The sequence below is a fragment of the Schistocerca serialis genome, chromosome 12, assembly GCF_023864345.2.
Source record: "Schistocerca serialis cubense isolate TAMUIC-IGC-003099 chromosome 12, iqSchSeri2.2, whole genome shotgun sequence".
In the NCBI taxonomy this organism is placed as follows: domain Eukaryota; kingdom Metazoa; phylum Arthropoda; class Insecta; order Orthoptera; family Acrididae; genus Schistocerca; species Schistocerca serialis.
In genome coordinates this window covers 183780286-183799263 of record NC_064649.1, presented here as the reverse complement: position 1 = coordinate 183799263, position 18978 = coordinate 183780286, and the positions used below count along the sequence as shown (strand labels likewise).

Below are 18978 nucleotides of genomic sequence, written 5' to 3'. Positions count from 1 at the left end.
AACAACAACATGAATGAACTGACTCCTAATAAGTAAGATGATGCCTGTAGAAAAGTACAGCAAAACAGTAATCTCAAAAAAGGACAGGATAGACAGTACATTCTGTAGGACATATTAAAAATGATTGGTAAAAGAGACTTGCCGTGTTAAATGCAGCTTTTGATTACATGATAATTGAATTGGATAGATAAACAATCTACTCGCTAAGTGGCGGCAGAACACACACATAAAAGAAGATTATTATTAGGCGAGCTTTCAGAGCCAGTAGCTCATTCTTCAGGCAGAAGGGTTGAAGTGGAAGGAAGAGGGGTGAAGGATAGGTCTAGGAAAAAGGGTAGATTTTGAGAAAGTTACCCAGAACTGCAGATCAGGGGAGACTTTCCAGATGGGATGAGAAGGAAAGACTGATTCCACATCTACATACATACTCCACTAGCCACCATATGGTGCATGGCAGAAGGTACCCTGTCTCACTACAATAGTCTGAATAAAATTACTTGACAGTTGACATCAATCACTTGCTGCAACAATGTTGCCACATTGGCTACCAGCTACCGTTTGGTTACAGGTGACAACAAACAAGCGGCTCACTTCACAAATTATGTTAAATGTTTAACACAGAGCAATTTTTCTGGTGGCTGGTGCAAGGTATGTCAGAAATGTTGGATACTCTGTCGACTATTGATTTAATGTGATCAGTGACTGAACTGGGGCAGATGACCCGTTTTGTATCCCTGACTGTAAACTTGTGTCCTAACCCAGCCGAGAAAATTGTGGTCAACAGTCTGCAGCAGTACTAATATCACTATCGCTTTGTTCATGGCGATTAAAGCTAACCCTTAAGGGTAAACTCAAGACAACAAAAACTCAGTTTCAGGGCTGAAAGCAAATTGAAATTTCTCCGTGTCATTTGTTACCTGTAACTATCCTTACACTAGCTGCACATGCTGCCATGTTAGAAACCAGTGAACAGTCCGTGTGGGCCCTTAGTCGTGGATTATAGATGACTGAGGCAGATTCCAAATGAAGAAATAATGACAGGACAAAAAATAAGACCAAATAGAACAGTCAAAACAATGATGAAAAATGATGCAGCAAAGTATTAAAAATAAAAAAATACATTTAAACCAATTAATTGAATGAAAATAATAATCACACTCATTTGGTTAGATTTAGAAATAAAAATTTTGCTACATTGATGAGATTCGAACCTACGACATGCTACACATTAGCTTAATCTGCCAACCATTGTGCTATGCCACAGCACTGCATGAAGTATTTATATATGTGAATGTAGTGACCCTAAAAATTTCAGTTTCACGCAGTGTAGTGAAAAGCTTATCTAATGTAACATGATCTCTGTGAATATGATAACTATAAGTATGATACTGAATTACACCTTGTGCTGATTTATTCGGTAATGTTTGGTTAGTGCTATGAATGAAATGTGTGTCTTTCATTAGCATTGTTAATGTGTGTTGTTTTTGGTGTAGTTATCGCGTGTCATGAAATACATAATAAAAGTGTTGGGCTCATAATTCGGGATACAAATACATCAAGAAAGAATGCTGAACCAGGAATTGGAAGTGACTGGCCAATTTTGGTGGAGTTTGGCAACAGCAGACAGTTCAAGTGTGACACTGACAACTCTTATTGACGTTTGAAGTGCCAACTATCAAGTAATTTTAATTCGACTGTAGTCAGTTCCTTTCCCGTTCCATCTGCCAATCGAGTGGGGAAAAAGTGAATGTCTATATGCCTCTCTATGAGTCCTAATTTCTCGTCTCTTATCTTCATGGTCCTTATGCGTAATGTATGTTGGTGCAAGCAGAATTGTTCTGCAGTCAACACAGTGCTCCTCAAATTCCCTCCAGGGATTCCCATTTGAGTTCCAGAAACATCTCCATAATACTTGTATGTTGTTGTTTCAACCTACTGTTAACAAATCTAGTATCCTGCCTCTGAAATACCTCAATGTCTGCTTTAATTCGACCCCTTGTGGATCCCAGACACTCAAACTGTACTCAAGAAGAGATCACACTAGCACCCTATATGTGATGTCCATCACAGCTGAGCCACACAAGTAAAATCCACCCAACAAACGAAAGATGATTATTCACCTTCCCTACCATGACCCTCACAAGTTTGTTCCATTTCATATCACATTGCAAAGTTATGTCCAGATATTGAAACAATATGACTTCTTCATTCATGACACTACTAATGCTGGATTCTGGCACTATGGATTTGTTTTTCCGACTCATTTGCAGTAACTTATATTTTTCTACATTTAGGGTTAGCTGTCATTTATGGCACAAACTGGGAACTTTGTCCAAGTCATCTTTTATCCTCCTAAATCACTCAACAATGACACCTTCCATACACCACAACATCATCAGCAAACAACCATAGATTACTGTCCACTTTGTCCATCAGATCAGTTATGCACATAGAAAATATGAGTAATAGCGCTCCTATCACACATCCCTGGAACGATCCTAATGATACCCTAGTCACTGATGGACACTCACCATCGGGATAATGTAGTGGGTTCTATTACTTCAGAAGTCTTTGAGCCACTCACATGTCTGGGAACCTATTCCATGTGCTTGTACCTTTGTTAAAAGTCTGCAGTGAGGCACTATGTCAAATGCTTCTCGGAAATCAAGAAATATGGAATCTGGGTTTGTGAATTTTGTGATGGCAAACTTAGAGGAGCAATGCATCTGCATTAAATTTTGCGTGAAACTCAAGAAAACCTTTACAGAGATACACCAAATGATGCAGGGAGCCAATAGCGATGAGTGCTTAAGCCATACTCGGTGTTACGTATTATTCACACATTTTAAAAATGGCTTTACAAAAGTCAAAAATGATCCTTGTTCAGGACACTCTTAGATGTCCTCTGATGACGCTTGTGTCAGGAACGTCGACGAAATTGTGTGTGCCAGTCGAAGATTCACTGTCCGAGAGATTGTAGAAGAATGTAACATTTCAATTGGATCATGTTATGAAATGACACAGCATCTTGGAATGCATTGTGTTGCCGCCAAGTTCATTCCACGGCTCATGAGTCAAGACCAAAAAAACTTTTTGGATCTCACAAAAGAGAATGAGATGTTCCGTGTGAGAATAGTATGACCCCTGCAGACTTCTTTTTATTTCCAAAGTTGAAAAGGATGAAGTTTTGCAATGGAAGATGAGATAAAAGAAAATTCGCAGACGGCACTTTATGCGACCCAGCAAAAGGTGTGTCAAGACTGCTCCTGGAAGTGGAAATGATATTGGGAGCAGTGTATCAATTGTGGAGGAGAGTATTTCGAAGGAGACAATCCGTAGTAACTAAAAGATAAGCATAGAAAATTTTGTGGACAAAGTTCTGGAATTTTTTGAACAGACGTCGTATGACAAAAGAGCATGCTGAGTTGCCCATGAGCGATGCTTTGTACTGATTTGTGGACATAAACTTATTGGTCTCTATGAAACTGATTAGATTCAAACCCAGAATATGTTCAAGAATTCTGCAGCAAACTGATGTTACGGGTATTGGTCTGTAATTTCGTGGGTCTGTTCTTTTGCCCTTCATATATACAGGAGACGCCTCTGTATTTTTTTCCCCAGTTGCTTAGGTCTTTCTGCTGGGTGAGAGATTCACAATAAATACAAGCTAAGTAAGGGTCCAGTGCCATATAGCACTTTTTGTAAAACCAAATTGAGATTCCATCTGCAACTGGCGACTTATTTGTTTTTAATTATTTCAGGTGTCAGGGATGCTTACGAGGGTGGTTTGAAAAGTTCTTGAAACAGAATAGAAAAAAAGTACTTATGTCACTGAAACTTTTTTGTTTTCCAATGTACCCTGCTTGTAGATTAATTCACTTGGTCCAACAGTGTTCCAATACCTTGATCCCATCTCGACAATGATTTTCCTCCAGGCCTACAAAATAGTTGTCAACTCAGGCTACCAATTCTTCATTTAAGTGAATCTTCATCCACAAAGAAAAATTTTCTGTTTAGGGAAGAGGCATGTGTGGCAACAGTTCATACCTTAGTTTGTGTAATTTTACCATGGCGATGGCACACGCGTGCGAGCGTGCATTGGCTTGATGCTAGATGACTTTCTTCCTTATTAAACCTGGCCTTTTTCGTATACCTTTTGTTGTAATTTGTCCAGAAGGTTAGCATAATATTCTCCAGTAATTGTTTGCCCAGTGGGGAGACAATGTACAAACAGAATCCCCTTCTCATCCCAGAACACTGATGCCATGATCTTCCCAGCTGAAGGAATTAGGTGGCACATCCCAGAACACTGACGCCAAGTCCTTCCCCGCTGAAGGAGTTTGGCGGCAGAGATTCAGCATATTTCCACTGCTTTGATTGTTGCTTTGTCTCGGGGCTTCCCCCATGAACCATGGACCTTGCCGTTGGTGGGGAGGCTTGCGTGCCTCAGCGATACAGATAGCCGTACCGTAGGTGCAACCACAACGGAGGGGTATCTGTTGAGAGGCCAGACAAACGTGTGGTTCCTGAAGAGGGGCAGCAGCCTTTTCAGTAGTTGCAGGGGCAACAGTCTGGATGATTGACTGATCTGGCCTTGTAACATTAACCAAAACGGCTTTGCTGTGCTGGTACTGCGAACGGTTGAAAGCAAGGGGAAACTACAGCCGTAATTTTTCCCGAGGACATGCAGCTTTACTGTATGATTAAATGATGATGGCGTCCTCTTGGGTAAAATATTCCGGAGGTAAAATAGTCCCCCATTCGGATCTCCGGGCGGGGACTACTCAAGAGGACGTCGTTATCAGGAGAAAGAAAACTGGCATTCTACGGATCGGAGCGTGGAATGTCAGATCCCTTAATCGGGCAGGTAGGTTAGAAAATTTAAAAAGGGAAATGGATAGGTTAAAGTTAGATATAGTGGGAATTAGTGAAGTTCGGTGGCAGGAGGAACAAGACTTTTGGTCAGGTGATTACAGGGTTATAAATACAAAATCTAATAGGGGTAATGCAGGAGTAGGTTTAATAATGAATAGGAAAATAGGAATGCGGGTAAGCTACTACAAACAGCATAGTGAACGCATTATTGTGGCCAAGATAGACACAAAGCCCATGCCTACTACAGTAGTACAAGTTTATATGCCAACTAGCTCTGCAGATGATGAAGAAATTGATGAAATGTATGACGAGATAAAAGAAATTATTCAGGTAGTGAAGGGAGACGAAAATTTAATAGTCATGGGTGACTGGAATTCGTCAGTAGGAAAAGGGAGAGAAGGAAACATAGTAGGTGAATACGGATTGGGGGGAAGAAATGAAAGAGGAAGCCGCCTTGTAGAATTTTGCACAGAGCATAATTTAATCATAGCTAACACTTGGTTCAAGAATCATAAAAGAAGGTTGTATACCTGGAAGAATCCTGGAGATACTAAAAGGTATCAGATAGATTATATAATGGTAAGACAGAGATTTAGGAACCAGGTTTTAAATTGTAAGACATTTCCAGGGGCAGATGTGGATTCTGACCACAATCTATTGGTTATGAACTGCAGATTGAAACTGAAGAAACTGCAAAAAGGTGGGAATTTAAGGAGATGGGACCAGGATAAACTGAAAGAACCAGAGGTTGTAGAGAGTTTCAGGGAGAGCATAAGGGAACAATTGACAGGAATGGGGGAAATAAATACAGTAGAAGAAGAATGGGTAGCTCTGAGGGATGAAGTAGTGAAGGCTGCAGAGGATCAAGTAGGTAAAAAGACGAGGGCTAATAGAAACCCTTGGGTAACAGAAGAAATATTGAATTTAATTGATGAGAGGAGAAAATATAAAAATGCAGTAAATGAAGCAGGCAAAAAGGAATACAAACGTCTCAAAAATGAGATCGACAGGAAGTGCAAAATGGCTAAGCAGGGATGGCTAGAGGACAAATGTAAGGATGTAGAGGCTTGGCTCACTAGGGGTAAGATAGATACTGCCTACAGGAAAATTAAAGAGACCTTTGGAGAGAAGAGAACCACTTGTATGAATATCAAGAGCTCAGATGGCAACCCAGTTCTAAGCAAAGAAGGGAAGGCAGAAAGGTGGAAGGAGTATATAGAGGGTTTATACAAGGGCGATGTACTCGAGGACAATATTATGGAAATGGAAGAGGATGTAGCTGAAGATGAAATGGGAGATAAGATACTGCGTGAAGAGTTTGACAGAGCACTGAAAGACCTGAGTCGAAACAAGGCCCCGGGAGTAGACAACGTTCCATTAGAACTACTGATGGCCTTGGGAGAGCCAGTCCTGACAAAACTCTACCATCTGGTGAGCAAGATGTATGAGACAGGCTAAATACCCTCAGACTTCAAGAAGAATATAATAATTCCAATCCCAAAGAAAGCAGGTGTTGACAGATGTGAAAATTACCGAATTATCAGTTTAATAAGTCACAGCTGCAAAATACTAACGCAAATTCTTTACAGGCGAATGGAAAAACTGGTAGAAGCGGACCTCGGGGAAGATCAGTTTGGATTCCGTAGAAATGTTGGAACACGTGAGGCAATACTAACCTTACGACTTATCTTAGAAGAAAGATTAAGAAAAGGCAAACCTACGTTTCTAGCATTTGTAGACTTAGAGAAAGCTTTTGACAATGTTGACTGGAATACTCTCTTTCAAATTCTGAAGGTGGCAGGGGTAAAATACAAGGAGCGAAAGGCTATTAACAATTTGTACAGAAACCAGATGGCAGTTATAAGAGTCGAGGGCCATGAAAGGGAAGCAGTGGTTGGGAAAGGAGTGAGACAGGGTTGTAGCCTCTCCCCGATGTTATTCAATCTGTATATTGAGCAAGCAGTAAAGGAAACAAAAGAAAAATTCGGAGTAGGTATTAAAATTCATGGAGAAGAAATAAAAACTTTGAGGTTCGCCGATGACATTGTAATTCTGTCAGAGACAGCAAATGACTTGGAAGAGCAGTTGAACAGAATGGACAGTGTCTTGAAAGGAGGATATAAGATGAACATCAACAAAAGCAAAACGAGGATAATGGAATGTAGTCAAATTAAATCGGGTGATGCTGAGGGGATTAGATTAGGAAATGAGACACTTAAAGTAGTAAAGGAGTTTTGCTATTTAGGGAGTAAAATAACTGATGATGGTCGAAGTAGAGAGGATATAAAATGTAGACTGGCAATGGCAAGGAAATCGTTTCTGAAGAAGAGAAATTTGTTAACATCGAGTATAGATTTAAGTGTCAGGAAGTCGTTTCTGAAAGTATTTGTATGGAGTGTAGCCATGTATGGAAGTGAAACATGGACGATAACCAGTTTGGACAAGAAGAGAATAGAAGCTTTCGAAATGTGGTGCTACAGAAGAATGCTGAAGATAAGGTGGGTAGATCACGTAACTAATGAGGAGGTATTGAATAGGATTGGGGAGAAGAGAAGTTTGTGGCACAACTTGACTAGAAGAAGGGATCGGTTGATAGGACATGTTTTGAGGCATCAAGGGATCACAAATTTAGCATTGGAGGGCAGTGTGGAGGGTAAAAATCATAGAGGGAGACCAAGAGATCAGTACACTAAGCAGATTCAGAAGGATGTAGGTTGCGGTAGGTACTGGGAGATGAAGAAGCTTGCGCAGGATAGAGTAGCATGGAGAGCTGCATCAAACCAGTCTCAGGACTGAAGACCACAACAACAACATTGTCTCTGGGGTATAGTAGTAAACCAAAGTTTCTTCGTGGTCACAAACCAGCACAAAAGATCTTGTTTGTTTCTCCTAAAACAGGCCAAACATTGTTGTGATATGTCCATTCTCATGCGTTTTTGACCCAGCGTCAAGAGTCGCGGCACCCATCTTGTGAATACCTTTCAGATACATCTGGCAAGCGTGAGCAATTTCATGCCCTCTAAATTGGTGATCCTCCTTGATCATTATGCGCACTTTTGCAATGATTTCTAGAGTAGTGACTCATCTTGGCTGACCTATTCATGGATGATCATCATCTAAGCTCTCCTGACCAAATTTAAATTCATTTATCCACTTGGCAACAGTTGAAGACAAAGGAGCAGATTCCCCTGGTGTATTCTGGAAATCGGCATGAATGTCCTTCACTTTCATACCTTTCTTTATGAAGTAATTAATCACTGCTTGAATCTCGACCCCCCCCCCCCCCCTGTACTGTCACGTCTTTGCAGATCACTACACAGGAACAACAACAGAGCCGTGTCACTGCCACAGCTCTCTTCCAAGAGCACTGACATGGCACGTGTTTACAGGCAACAGTCCAACGAATATCATGTGAACAACTTGTGCTAGCGCTGGCCTCTTGTGGTGATTGTTGTTAGGTGTCTTTGTGCTATTGTCAAATGACGGTATGTTTATATGATTCTCTTGCATGAATGATTTCTTGAATGCAAAATTTAAAACATTTATCTCCTACTGCCACACCAGACTGGTCAAGTGACTTGATGGAAAACTTTGACTCACTTAGTGATTTTACATAGGACAATAATTTCCCCTGCTTCTCAGCCAGATCTTTTGCTGAGGTATGACAGTGGTAGTAACCTTTCCTTGTTGGCATTTGGCATTCTCTTTTGAACTAAGAGTGCAGTAGCTTTTCCTTCCTCAGTATTTTCTGAATTTCATTGTTAAACCACAGTGGCTGTTTTGCATCCATAATTCGTTTACTAGGTACAGACTTGTTGAGAGTGCAATTCACGAACTATTTAAGCTTTGACCATAATCTCTCTACGTCCATCTTAATGGATCTAAGTGATGTCAGTTCTGTCTAAGTGAGATGCTAACATCTGCTTATCTGCTCTTTCTGGCATGAACATTTTCCTAGCCTTCTTGACTGATTTATTAATTTTTGAAACCTTAGTTGTTATGATGTTATCATGATTATTAATCCCCATCTCTATGCTGAAGTCATTGATGATATCTGGCCTGTTTGTAACTACAAGGTCTAAGATATTTCCATTGCATGTGGCGTGCCAAACTAGGTGCTCAAGACAATTTTCGAAAACCACATTCAAAAGTGCTTCACAAGATTGACTGCACCCCCTGTAATAAAGGCATAGGCTACCATCTATACTCAGTAGGCTAAATTCACCTCCAACCAGTATTGCATGATCTAGGTATTTACATGCTACTGTCTGTAGACTTTCTTTGAATGGCTCCAAAACTGTCATAGCAGAACCGGGTGGCTGATTAAAACATCCATTAATTAACGTGATTTCACATAGACTTGTTATAGGCAACCAGATAACTTCACTGTCACAATCAGCTTTGACCTCAATAGAGACAATGGACACTTCCTCTCCTACAGTGTCTAACCTGCCTTTCCGATATACATTCCATTAATCACTAAATATGTCAGAGCTTTCTACTCTGGGCTTCAGCCAGCTCTCAGTCTCTGAGAATAATTTGAGTTGGAGACTTCCCTGGATGGCAGTAAATTCGGAAACTGTGTTACAAGTACTTTGACAACTGATAAAATTTTGACAATCTACACTGGAGTGAATTCAAAAGATAAACCTCAACCAACATTGAATGTATCTTGGTGATAAAGAGCCAAAATAAATAAATTGATGATTTTATTCCATTTCATCTGATTGAATGAAACACACACAGCATAACTACTCAGAAAACAACTATAGTGCGGATTACATTTACTATCATACATGTAGCACTCTGAGAACATTTCACCTTGTCATAGTAGTCCTGTGTTTTGGAACTAGGCAGTGCTTCATTTCACAAAGCGAAAGGAATGGCTTGTGTGTAAAAAAAAAAAAAAAAAAAAAAAAAAAAAAAAAAAAAAAAAAAAAAAAAAAAGAGGAAATAGTGGTTGCTGGTGTTTTTAACACCATCATTCAATTTAGTTCCTATTGTGAACTTTGCAGCTGGGATATGTAAATGCTCTGAGACTGCTATTGATAATATCTTTATGAACAAATCTAGGGGAAAAAAGTCATATCACAAAACCAATAGTAAATGGACTACCTGATCACGACGTGCAGCATCTTGTGTTAAATGTTGAAACTTGTCAGGATAAAAAAATATTAAATCTGAGTACAGGAGGATAATAAATAAGCCAGAAATTGAGGAATTCAGGAAATTGCTCAAAGACATGAACTGTAGAGATGTTTACCTGACTCAAATGGAAAATACAAAGCATTTATTAATAAAGTTACCTCCTCTTTTGAAAATTGTTTTCCCCTAAAGGTAACTCAAATCACACAGAAAAGTCAAAAGATAAACCATGGATTACACAAGGAATAAAGATATCATGTGGGGCAAAAAGGAGACTGTATCTACTATCTAGGAACATTTCTGATATTAGCATTGTAATGCATTACAAAGAATACTGCAAAATATTGAATCAAGTAATCCAGAAATCGAAGTAGCTTTATTAAGAGAAAAAGATAATTGTATCGGGCAACAAAATAAGAACTGTATGGGATATAGTGAAGACAGAGAGAAGTGGGGCCAAAAAGGAAGTGGAACAGATAGCTCTAAAAGTAAATGAGACTTTGGTAACAAGTGCATGTAGTGTTGTAAATCTCTTAAGCAACACTTAATTTTTGTTACTGACAGCTCGGGGTTATCAGGTTTGGTGAATGGTGCAATGGAGTATCTGGGATCAGTCTTTGAAGAACATCGTGTAGAACCTATTCGAGGAACTTTGAATTCCAACCATTGCTTCTCAGTATACTTACTCCTTAATGAAATTTGTTGCAAGTTATATATCTATATTTCCAACAAATAGCTCAATACATATTATCAATACTAGGAATAAGAAAAATCTACATAAAGACCTAAAATCACTTATGTTGGTCCAAAAGGGGGTCCAATATTCAGGAACACACATTTTCAATAATTTACCAGCAACCATTAAAAACTTGGTTTCAGATCAAGCACAGTTTAAACAGAGTTTGAATGACTTTTTGATAGGCAATGCCTTCTACTCTATAGATGAATATCCTAACAGAGACTGTTAGGCCAGCGTAAGTATAAATATGTTAGATTTAAGTTTTGACAGCACTTGGTTGCAACAGTCAATATTAGGTATTTTGTGTATGCTAAATTTATTAATAGTGCATAACAATGTTTCATTCTGACAGCGTATTAATTCTGTAAATATTAGCTTTTCCAGTTTACTGTATTGTATTCACCTATTTTGACAATCTCGTGACAAATGATCAGGGTAGTATTCATTATATTAAAATGTTTTGTGTTATACATTCTGACATGTTCCACACCCTCGAGAATCATCTCATTTTTTCGGTGTATGTAACGAAAACTGAATCAAATCAAATCCAATCACCATCTCTCATCATGTAATAACTTCACTTCTTCTTCTTTTCTTGTCATCTCCTGTTTTTCCAGTACTCGTCCATCTCCTCCTCATGTTTTCCCCCTTTATTCTATTTGTGTTGTTCTCAATCCCCTATTTCTTCTGCATCGAAAGCCTTTTATTTTTATTTATTTTTTTTTTTTATCGAGGTGAGTCTCTATGGACTGCGTGGTAACAACCGACTTCACTCTAGTGTCCAGGTCTTGTACTTGCTCCAACTTTGACTTCCTGCCAGTATCTTCTGAGTCCCTCCAAGAAGTGCCTTTTTATGCCCTTCAGATAATGGTCCTCACTGTCTTTCGGATGTTGATGCCATGTTAAAACCTTGGTAGTTGGTCACCAATCTTCTAAATTTGTTCCTTTCAGGAATTTCTCTCTGAGACACCAATCTGCTTAAGATCTTTTTCACATTCTTTGAACCATCTCGGCCTCGTTTTCTTAGATAGGATGAAACTCTGTATTCTTTTTGTTAGTCGATCACCATCCATTTTCATGAGATGACCATAAAATAACAATCATTTCTTCGTAATGGCTGCTGTGATAGGTTCTGTCTTGCTGCACGAGTCCTCATTTGCTCTCATTCGCCATTGTCCATCGACCCATCTATTACCTTAGGATTTTCCTTAATATCCTACACTCACGCTTTTCCAGCCGCTCAGCTTGACCTTGTCTATTCGTGGTCAAAGTTTTGGATGCTTATAAGCCCTCAGGTTTTACAACTGTATTATAATGTTGGAACTTGGCCCATATACTCATAGACTTTTTGTTATAAGTATTCTTTGTCAGTTGGTATGCTTGGTCTAACTTCCTCATCCCGACAATTGCTTCTTCTTTTAATCCATTCTCCTGGTGGATGACTTCACCGAGATACCTGAAATTCTTAACTCATCCGATTTTTTCCCAGGTTGGTTATCATCCATTCAGGTCCGTTACACATGTTCATCATATATTTTGTCTTTTGAATAGAGATCTGGAGTCTAACTTTTTTCAGCAATTTCTGACAGCCTATTTATCTTGTTGACTGCTGACTCTATGTTGTTAGCAAAAATGGCCAGGGCAGCCGCAAAATCTAAGCAGTCAATGCACACCCCTTTGTTCTTAGGACCAAGTCTGAACCACTCTTCATTTGTTTCTTCTTGGGCTAATAACTTTCTCCACTCTCGAATGACCTTTTCCAAGACACAATTGAAAAGGAGAGGTATAGTCCATCTCCTCGTCTTATGTCCGTTCTGGTTGTAAAGGGTTCAGATACCTCACCCATAAATTTAATTTTTGACACTGTGTTAGTAAGAGTTTGTTTGATCAGCTTTCTTGATGTATTATCCATCCCAAACTTTTCCAAAATATTCATTAATGCCTGTCAGTCGATGGAGTTATATACTTTTTGAAAATCAACAAACATGACCACATAGTTATTTCTTCCAGTTTTTTGGACCTGATGATGTTCTTCAGGCTAAAGATCTGTTCTGCGCAAGAATCGCCCTTTCGGAAACCAGCTTGATAGTCCCCAATCAGTTGGTTACAATGACCTTCTATTCTATTCTGTATCACTTTGGAGAGAATCTTATATGGAACAGATACTAATGAGGTACCCCTATAGTTATTGACATTCAATTTATCACCTTTTTTGTGTAGACGATGGATTAAAGCTGACTGCCATTCAGTTGGTATCATCCCAGCTCTCCAGATCTCCTCAAAAAGTTGGACTAGTATATCTAGAGTTTCATTATTTGCCAGCTTCAGTAGTTCCACCACTATTGAATCCTCTCCAGCTGCCTTATTATACTTAAAGTTGTTGATGATCTCTTTGGTCTCCTCTTTACTAGATGGAGATGAGGGGTAGTTTGTGGATTGGGGCACATACACGGAATCTTTCTTTTGGTTCATCACAATTAAGTAGGTTTTCAAAGTAACAAGACATGATCTTGCAGTTTTCTTTGTTGGTCAGGCCGAGTGTGGTGTGCGTACTGTAAGACCTTCAGTACACACACCATCAGATTATTTGACTTGTTGCTCTAACGAAGTAAGCGAGTGTCAGCAATATGTCTCGTGGTCTTATCATGGTGTGTTTATCTTCTGCCATTAGGTCAGATGATAGAAATGCCACTTGCACGCTTAGAGTAGCAGATTGACGGTGACCAACTTTAAACAGAACTTGATTAATTTTCACACACATTTATTAAAATAATAACAAATATAAAAATTACTTAACTTGGTTCTGGATGCTATTTACAATTGACAATCTGAAGTTCTTTGGGATTGGTACGTTAATCTTATTCTCACATATATCTCAGATACTTGACAAAAGTGTCTATACATTTATCTTCATGGCTATGTACAGGAATATGGTAATCTTATTAGGCGCAGACTGAATCTTGACTATGGACTGGTACAGACAATTGTAGAACTCGACAGACTGGTACAGACTAATGCAGACTGGTACAGACTAATGCAGACTGGTACAGACTGGTGCAGACAAATGCAGACTGACTGATCGAAGGTCTTTACACTCGTTATAATACCTCGCACGTTCATGTATCACTGCGCGAGTGTTATGCGCAAGGAGAAAATGTTCTATGTTAGCAGAAATCTCATTGGCTGCGCTACATATTAATAAGTGGATCAGCGGAAGCAGAATTTGGTCCGTCTCTATGGGAGCGCCATGTCATAGTGCGGAGATGGACGAGCGCTGCGCCTGCGCTGTTGTGCTTAGCGGGGCGCACTCTAGTGGGAAATTTGTGTACGCGCTGAATATGCGGAACTATGTACACAACACTGAGCTTTCCATTTTCGTCTCTAAAACAAAAACTAGGGGCTTGGTATCCTTTCAAATTCGATTTGAACGTCTGATAGAAGTCTCTGACATTGTTTATCTGGAAACGCTGATCGATCTGTTCTAACTGCGGTTTCTCATGCAATTGCTTAGACCTTCATAGAGTTCTGGCTGCATATTTTCGAACTTCATGGAATATATCAAAATCATCAGGTCTCCTGGTAGAGTTCCACTTTTTCCATGCACTTGCTGTTTGGGCCACCACCTCGCCACAAACCTCATTCCTGATTCCTCTTTTTAGCTGTCAGGATTGTAGTATTAGCTGCTTGTTGGATCATGGAGGCAATGTCTGCCCATTTATGGGATTCAACTGTCAGTTACTGGTGGCATTGTTCCAATATGTTTTGATTGATTTTGAGCTTCGCAATATCATATTTATGAATTTTATTTCCGGTTTTCACGGTCTTATTGAGAGGGATGAAATTAATTTTGATCTTGGAGAGGTGATGATCCTTTTAAATTCAGTATTTTATCTGTAAAAAGGTTTCTTTCTATTATTTCTGATTGTTTGATGTTGTTTCTTTCTTATTTCTGTAATCCATGCTATCATTGATTCCTTCTTCCAGAACTACTCATTCAGTATAGGTCTCTAAAAAAAGATTAATCTTCTTTTAGCCATTACTTCTGATATTTTCTCAAAATTTTTGTAGATCTCCTCATTACTTCTCATTTTCCAGCCATCTGTAGCTTGTATTGCAACCATTATTTTCTAATAATCCTCCTTTGAGGATCCTCTGTTCTGTCCAGCTTATAGTTCATCATTAGGCATCCTCATCCATATAAACATCCTGGTCATACCACTGTGGGGTAGTGTTTTAGTTTTGTTTTTTTTAGTTGTGCATTTCTTGTTGTAAATATCCTTTGTCAAACGATTTGCTCTCTCCAGTTTGCTGACTCTTGCATCTACTGTTAATTCTTCTAGTCCATTTTGTTGTACAGTTTGTCCAATATATTTAAATTTACTTACTAATGCTATTTTACATTTTTGTTTTTCTAAGAATGTTGATGCATTGTTTGAAATTGTCATCAATGTTGTTTTTTCAGCTGAAATTTTGGGACCAGCTCTCTTTGCTATTTCTTCCAAAAGATTTCTTTCAATAACTGTCTGTCAGATTTTTTGAAAGTATATCAGAATCATCTGCAGAAGCCAGGCAGTTTACCTTAATTCCACTTGTTATTCGTCCTAAAATTATTGGTTCAATTTTGTGATTTTTTTTTCTCCAAATTCCAGATACTTTCTATTTTTTCTAGAATGCAGTGTTACAGTAAAGGTGATAAACTGTCCCCTTGTCTAACACCAGTTTTTATTTCAAATGGTTGAGATACTTCTCCCATAAATTTAGCTTCAGTCATCCTATTTGCTATTGTTTTGAGGATTATGTTTGCTTTAACACAAAATTCTTTGATGATTTTACCTATAGTTTCTCTGCCTACCAAATCAAATGTTTTCTTGAAACCAATACATGATACTATTATAGGTTTGGTTATTAGCAGTCTGTGGAGGATTATCGATTTTCTAATAAACATCTGCTCTGTGCAGGGTCTTCCCTTTCTAGAGCTCCTCGAGATTCTCCCAGTTATTTGTCTAAAGTTTCTACAACTCTGTCCATAGAATTTTTGATAATATTTTGTATACCACTGGCAGAAGTGAGGCATCTCTGCCATTTTTGACATTTTGTGTGTCCCCTTTTTTTCATAGCTGTGGATTAATGCTTTCCATAATCTCTTCAGCTTTCCAAATGTTCTCAAACAGCAGTTGTAGATCATTTGTGTGTTCTGACTATTTCAATAATTTTGCTGTAGTGGAGTCTTCATTTGTTGCTTTGAAGTTTTGGAAGATATGATGGCTTCATGAATTTATTGCTCTGTTAGTGGAAAATCTTCCTCCAGATGTTGTGGGACTGCTATTATATATTGCTACAATGTGCTGTTATTATTGTTGTTGTTGTTGTTGTTGTTGTTGTTTGGTTGCCTGTTCTTCAGCACTTTCTTTCTGTTTCGTTTATCTATTTGCCGCCATTTTAGCCCATTTACCGGTATTTTCAGCTTGTTCTTCACTTATTTGACCTTTTGGTGGCTCCTCTTGAAGAGATCTTATTTCTCAGCATTTAAAATTATATCATCTGCTGCTCTTTCGCAACTGAATTTCATCATGTCCATCTTCCTTGACTCAAGATCCTGAATTTTCATCCTTAATTCTTGAACAGTCTCATTTCTCTTTTTACGTTTTCCAGATGAAGAAACTTTTGGTCCTCAAAGCTAAGATTAGTATCAGTTTTTTTATTTGTTTCTGCCTATGGCTGCTATATCTCTTTAGTTAGAATATTTTCTCTCTCTGTATTTGATTATAGTCTAAGTCTGAATATTTTTATAAGTACATTTATTGCTGTAGCATTGAGTAAAATAAATTGTATTGCACTGCCTGTAGCATGTAGCACCATTTTGACTGTTAGTCCTCTTGCTGTGCAAAAAGTAACTTTGATGATTACTTAATGCAAGTATTTTGTAAGAGCTGTGGAACGGTTAGTATCTGTTTATATTTTTCTGATTAATTCAAGCTCGTCAATGCACATCCTGTGTTAAGGAAATATTTGAACTGAATTTACTGTGTGTTAAATATAAGCAGTGGATCCATTGCGGTAGTCTTTTTGGTAGAAATATGTCAAGGTGAACAAAACAGGAGATGGTGAAGGAAGAGAGGGAAAAGATCAACATTTGCTTCTCATCAGCAATATAACTGGGTTGCAACATTCAGTGAAAATTATCTGTGACAGGAAGTTGTCAGAAATACATTTTTTGAAGAAACTTTATGTTTGTATAAGCATTTATTAAATTTAAAAAGTTGGATTTCATCTGTTAATACAAAAGATAATGTTTTGCATTGCAGGCATGATGAACCTGTCAAAGATGAAGAATCGGCCAATGATTCTTATTGGAGGATAACAGTATGTATAACTTAAACTTGAGATTCTTGAAAATAAAGCTAGTCAGTATTTCTTAACAGTACTGATTTAAATATATCTAAAAGATCGCTGTTACCTAAATGAAAGTTGATGAGCAAAGTCTTAGTGGACATTTGTATAAAATTGTCATAGGTGTTATTTACAAGAAGAGTAAATAGTTTCAATAGGAATGTGGTGAGACATTTAACAAATGTCATGACCACACATTAATAGGACCTTATAACACTACCATTATGATATTAGTATGCTTTTACGTAAATAACAGAAACCCTGTCTCTATGTTGCCACGTATAACCCTCTTACTAAAATTTAGTTTAGTTTCCAAATAAAATACACTATGGAAGGATAGTCCTGTTTATAGGAAAAGATAATCAATAGAGTTATCCTTCTTACAGGATTTACCATGTGTTGCGTCTAATGGACTATTCACTTCTTTTCCTAAGATCTTACCCAGTGGCTAGATAGGAACACAGTATGAATAATAATATACTGAAGCTAGGACAACTCATTTCCAAGTTCATTTAGTGATTTAAAACATGTACTTAATGGTCACCAACCTATCCTGGCAATGAAATAGTGAAGTATTGGAGAAGCAGAAATGTGAATTTTGCCTACTTTCTTGCTACTGTTTAGTTTGGCTCTTCAAATAAATTACCCCACTTAAACAATTTTGGGCTACATCTTTATACATTATGTTTTTAAAAAAGAAAAAACCCAGTAGATTACTTCAAGGAAGGTAAAAAAAATTAGCCGGGGTGGGGGGGGACTACCTTTAGAAAAGCACTTTCCATAATCAAGAAACTTAAATACTTAGACACTAAAGCACACACTTTTTAACTGAACATTTCACTTAAAGAAAACCTCTTTCTTGGTGGAATTTACTTTCAGAAGCTATTATTCTTTGAACTAATTCTGTATAGCCATCTAACAGGTTCTAGTAACTTGGCTTCACTCTGATTGAATTTTATGTAAGCAAACCATAACACTTTGCAATAGTTAAGAAAACATTTTTATTATTTACTCAAAGCAATTTAAATGGTGCCTCTTTATATTAACTTGGCACTTCATAAGTCTGTAAAACAGGACACTCGGATTAATCAAACACCAGGAAGGAACCCTATACAGATGTATGATTAGGATGAAATAACAGGGTGAGCCAGTTTCCGTAAAGTTCAAGAATGATTATTAAAACACAGTTTAAATTAATGGTTCATGCTGTACAAAGGTAAAAATAGAAAAAAATCTTATCTGGTGGCTGTAGGCTTGGGTGTGGCGAACAGTTATGATGGCTACACTACCCACACTACGGCCTGCAAGTTTCTTGCTGTACGGGCTCAATTTATCTTCTTGGCTTCATTCAGTTTTACATACAGTAGCTCAACAACTCGCAGCTATGCTGTAAGCTGTTTGCAGTCTTCAACCGAGGCATTTTTATGAAAATTTGCAGGCAAAGCTTCTGCTCCACAAAGGAGTTACCTCAATCACTGCTGCCTTCAGACTGTGTGACTTACTTCCCGAACTTGCTCAAGGTAGCACGCCAATTCGCCTTTCGCACCTTTTCCACTCGCCACAGCCATTTTCGTTTCAAACAAAAGCACACTGGCTTTTACATAACACCTATTTCTTACATTGTTCAAAAGCATGACCATTTCTTAAATTGTCAAATTTACAACAACATGAACAATTTATACACACACATATTTTTAAATACAAAATGTTATCAAAACATTATTTAGACACTTGGTATCCTTTGTAGAGGACTTGGGCAGGTTTGTCCCATCCTAGTACACATTATTTTGTTACTACCCTTCAGATATTCCATTTAGCTACATCTACAA

The 18978-nt window shown here is 38.1% G+C and overlaps 1 protein-coding gene across 1 annotated transcript in view; it reads left to right on the top strand.

Moving 5' to 3' along the window:
* The window catches only part of LOC126428234 (molybdenum cofactor biosynthesis protein 1-like), a 112342-nt gene extending 95198 nt beyond the window's left edge, over positions 1 to 17144 (top strand). Inside the window, exon 6 of the mRNA XM_050090149.1 lies at positions 17065 to 17144. Within this exon, the coding sequence (XP_049946106.1) occupies positions 17065 to 17120 (56 nt within the window). The 3' untranslated portion in view covers positions 17121 to 17144. The remainder of the gene's footprint in view (positions 1 to 17064) is intronic.
* The last annotated feature ends 1834 nt before the right edge of the window (positions 17145 to 18978 follow it).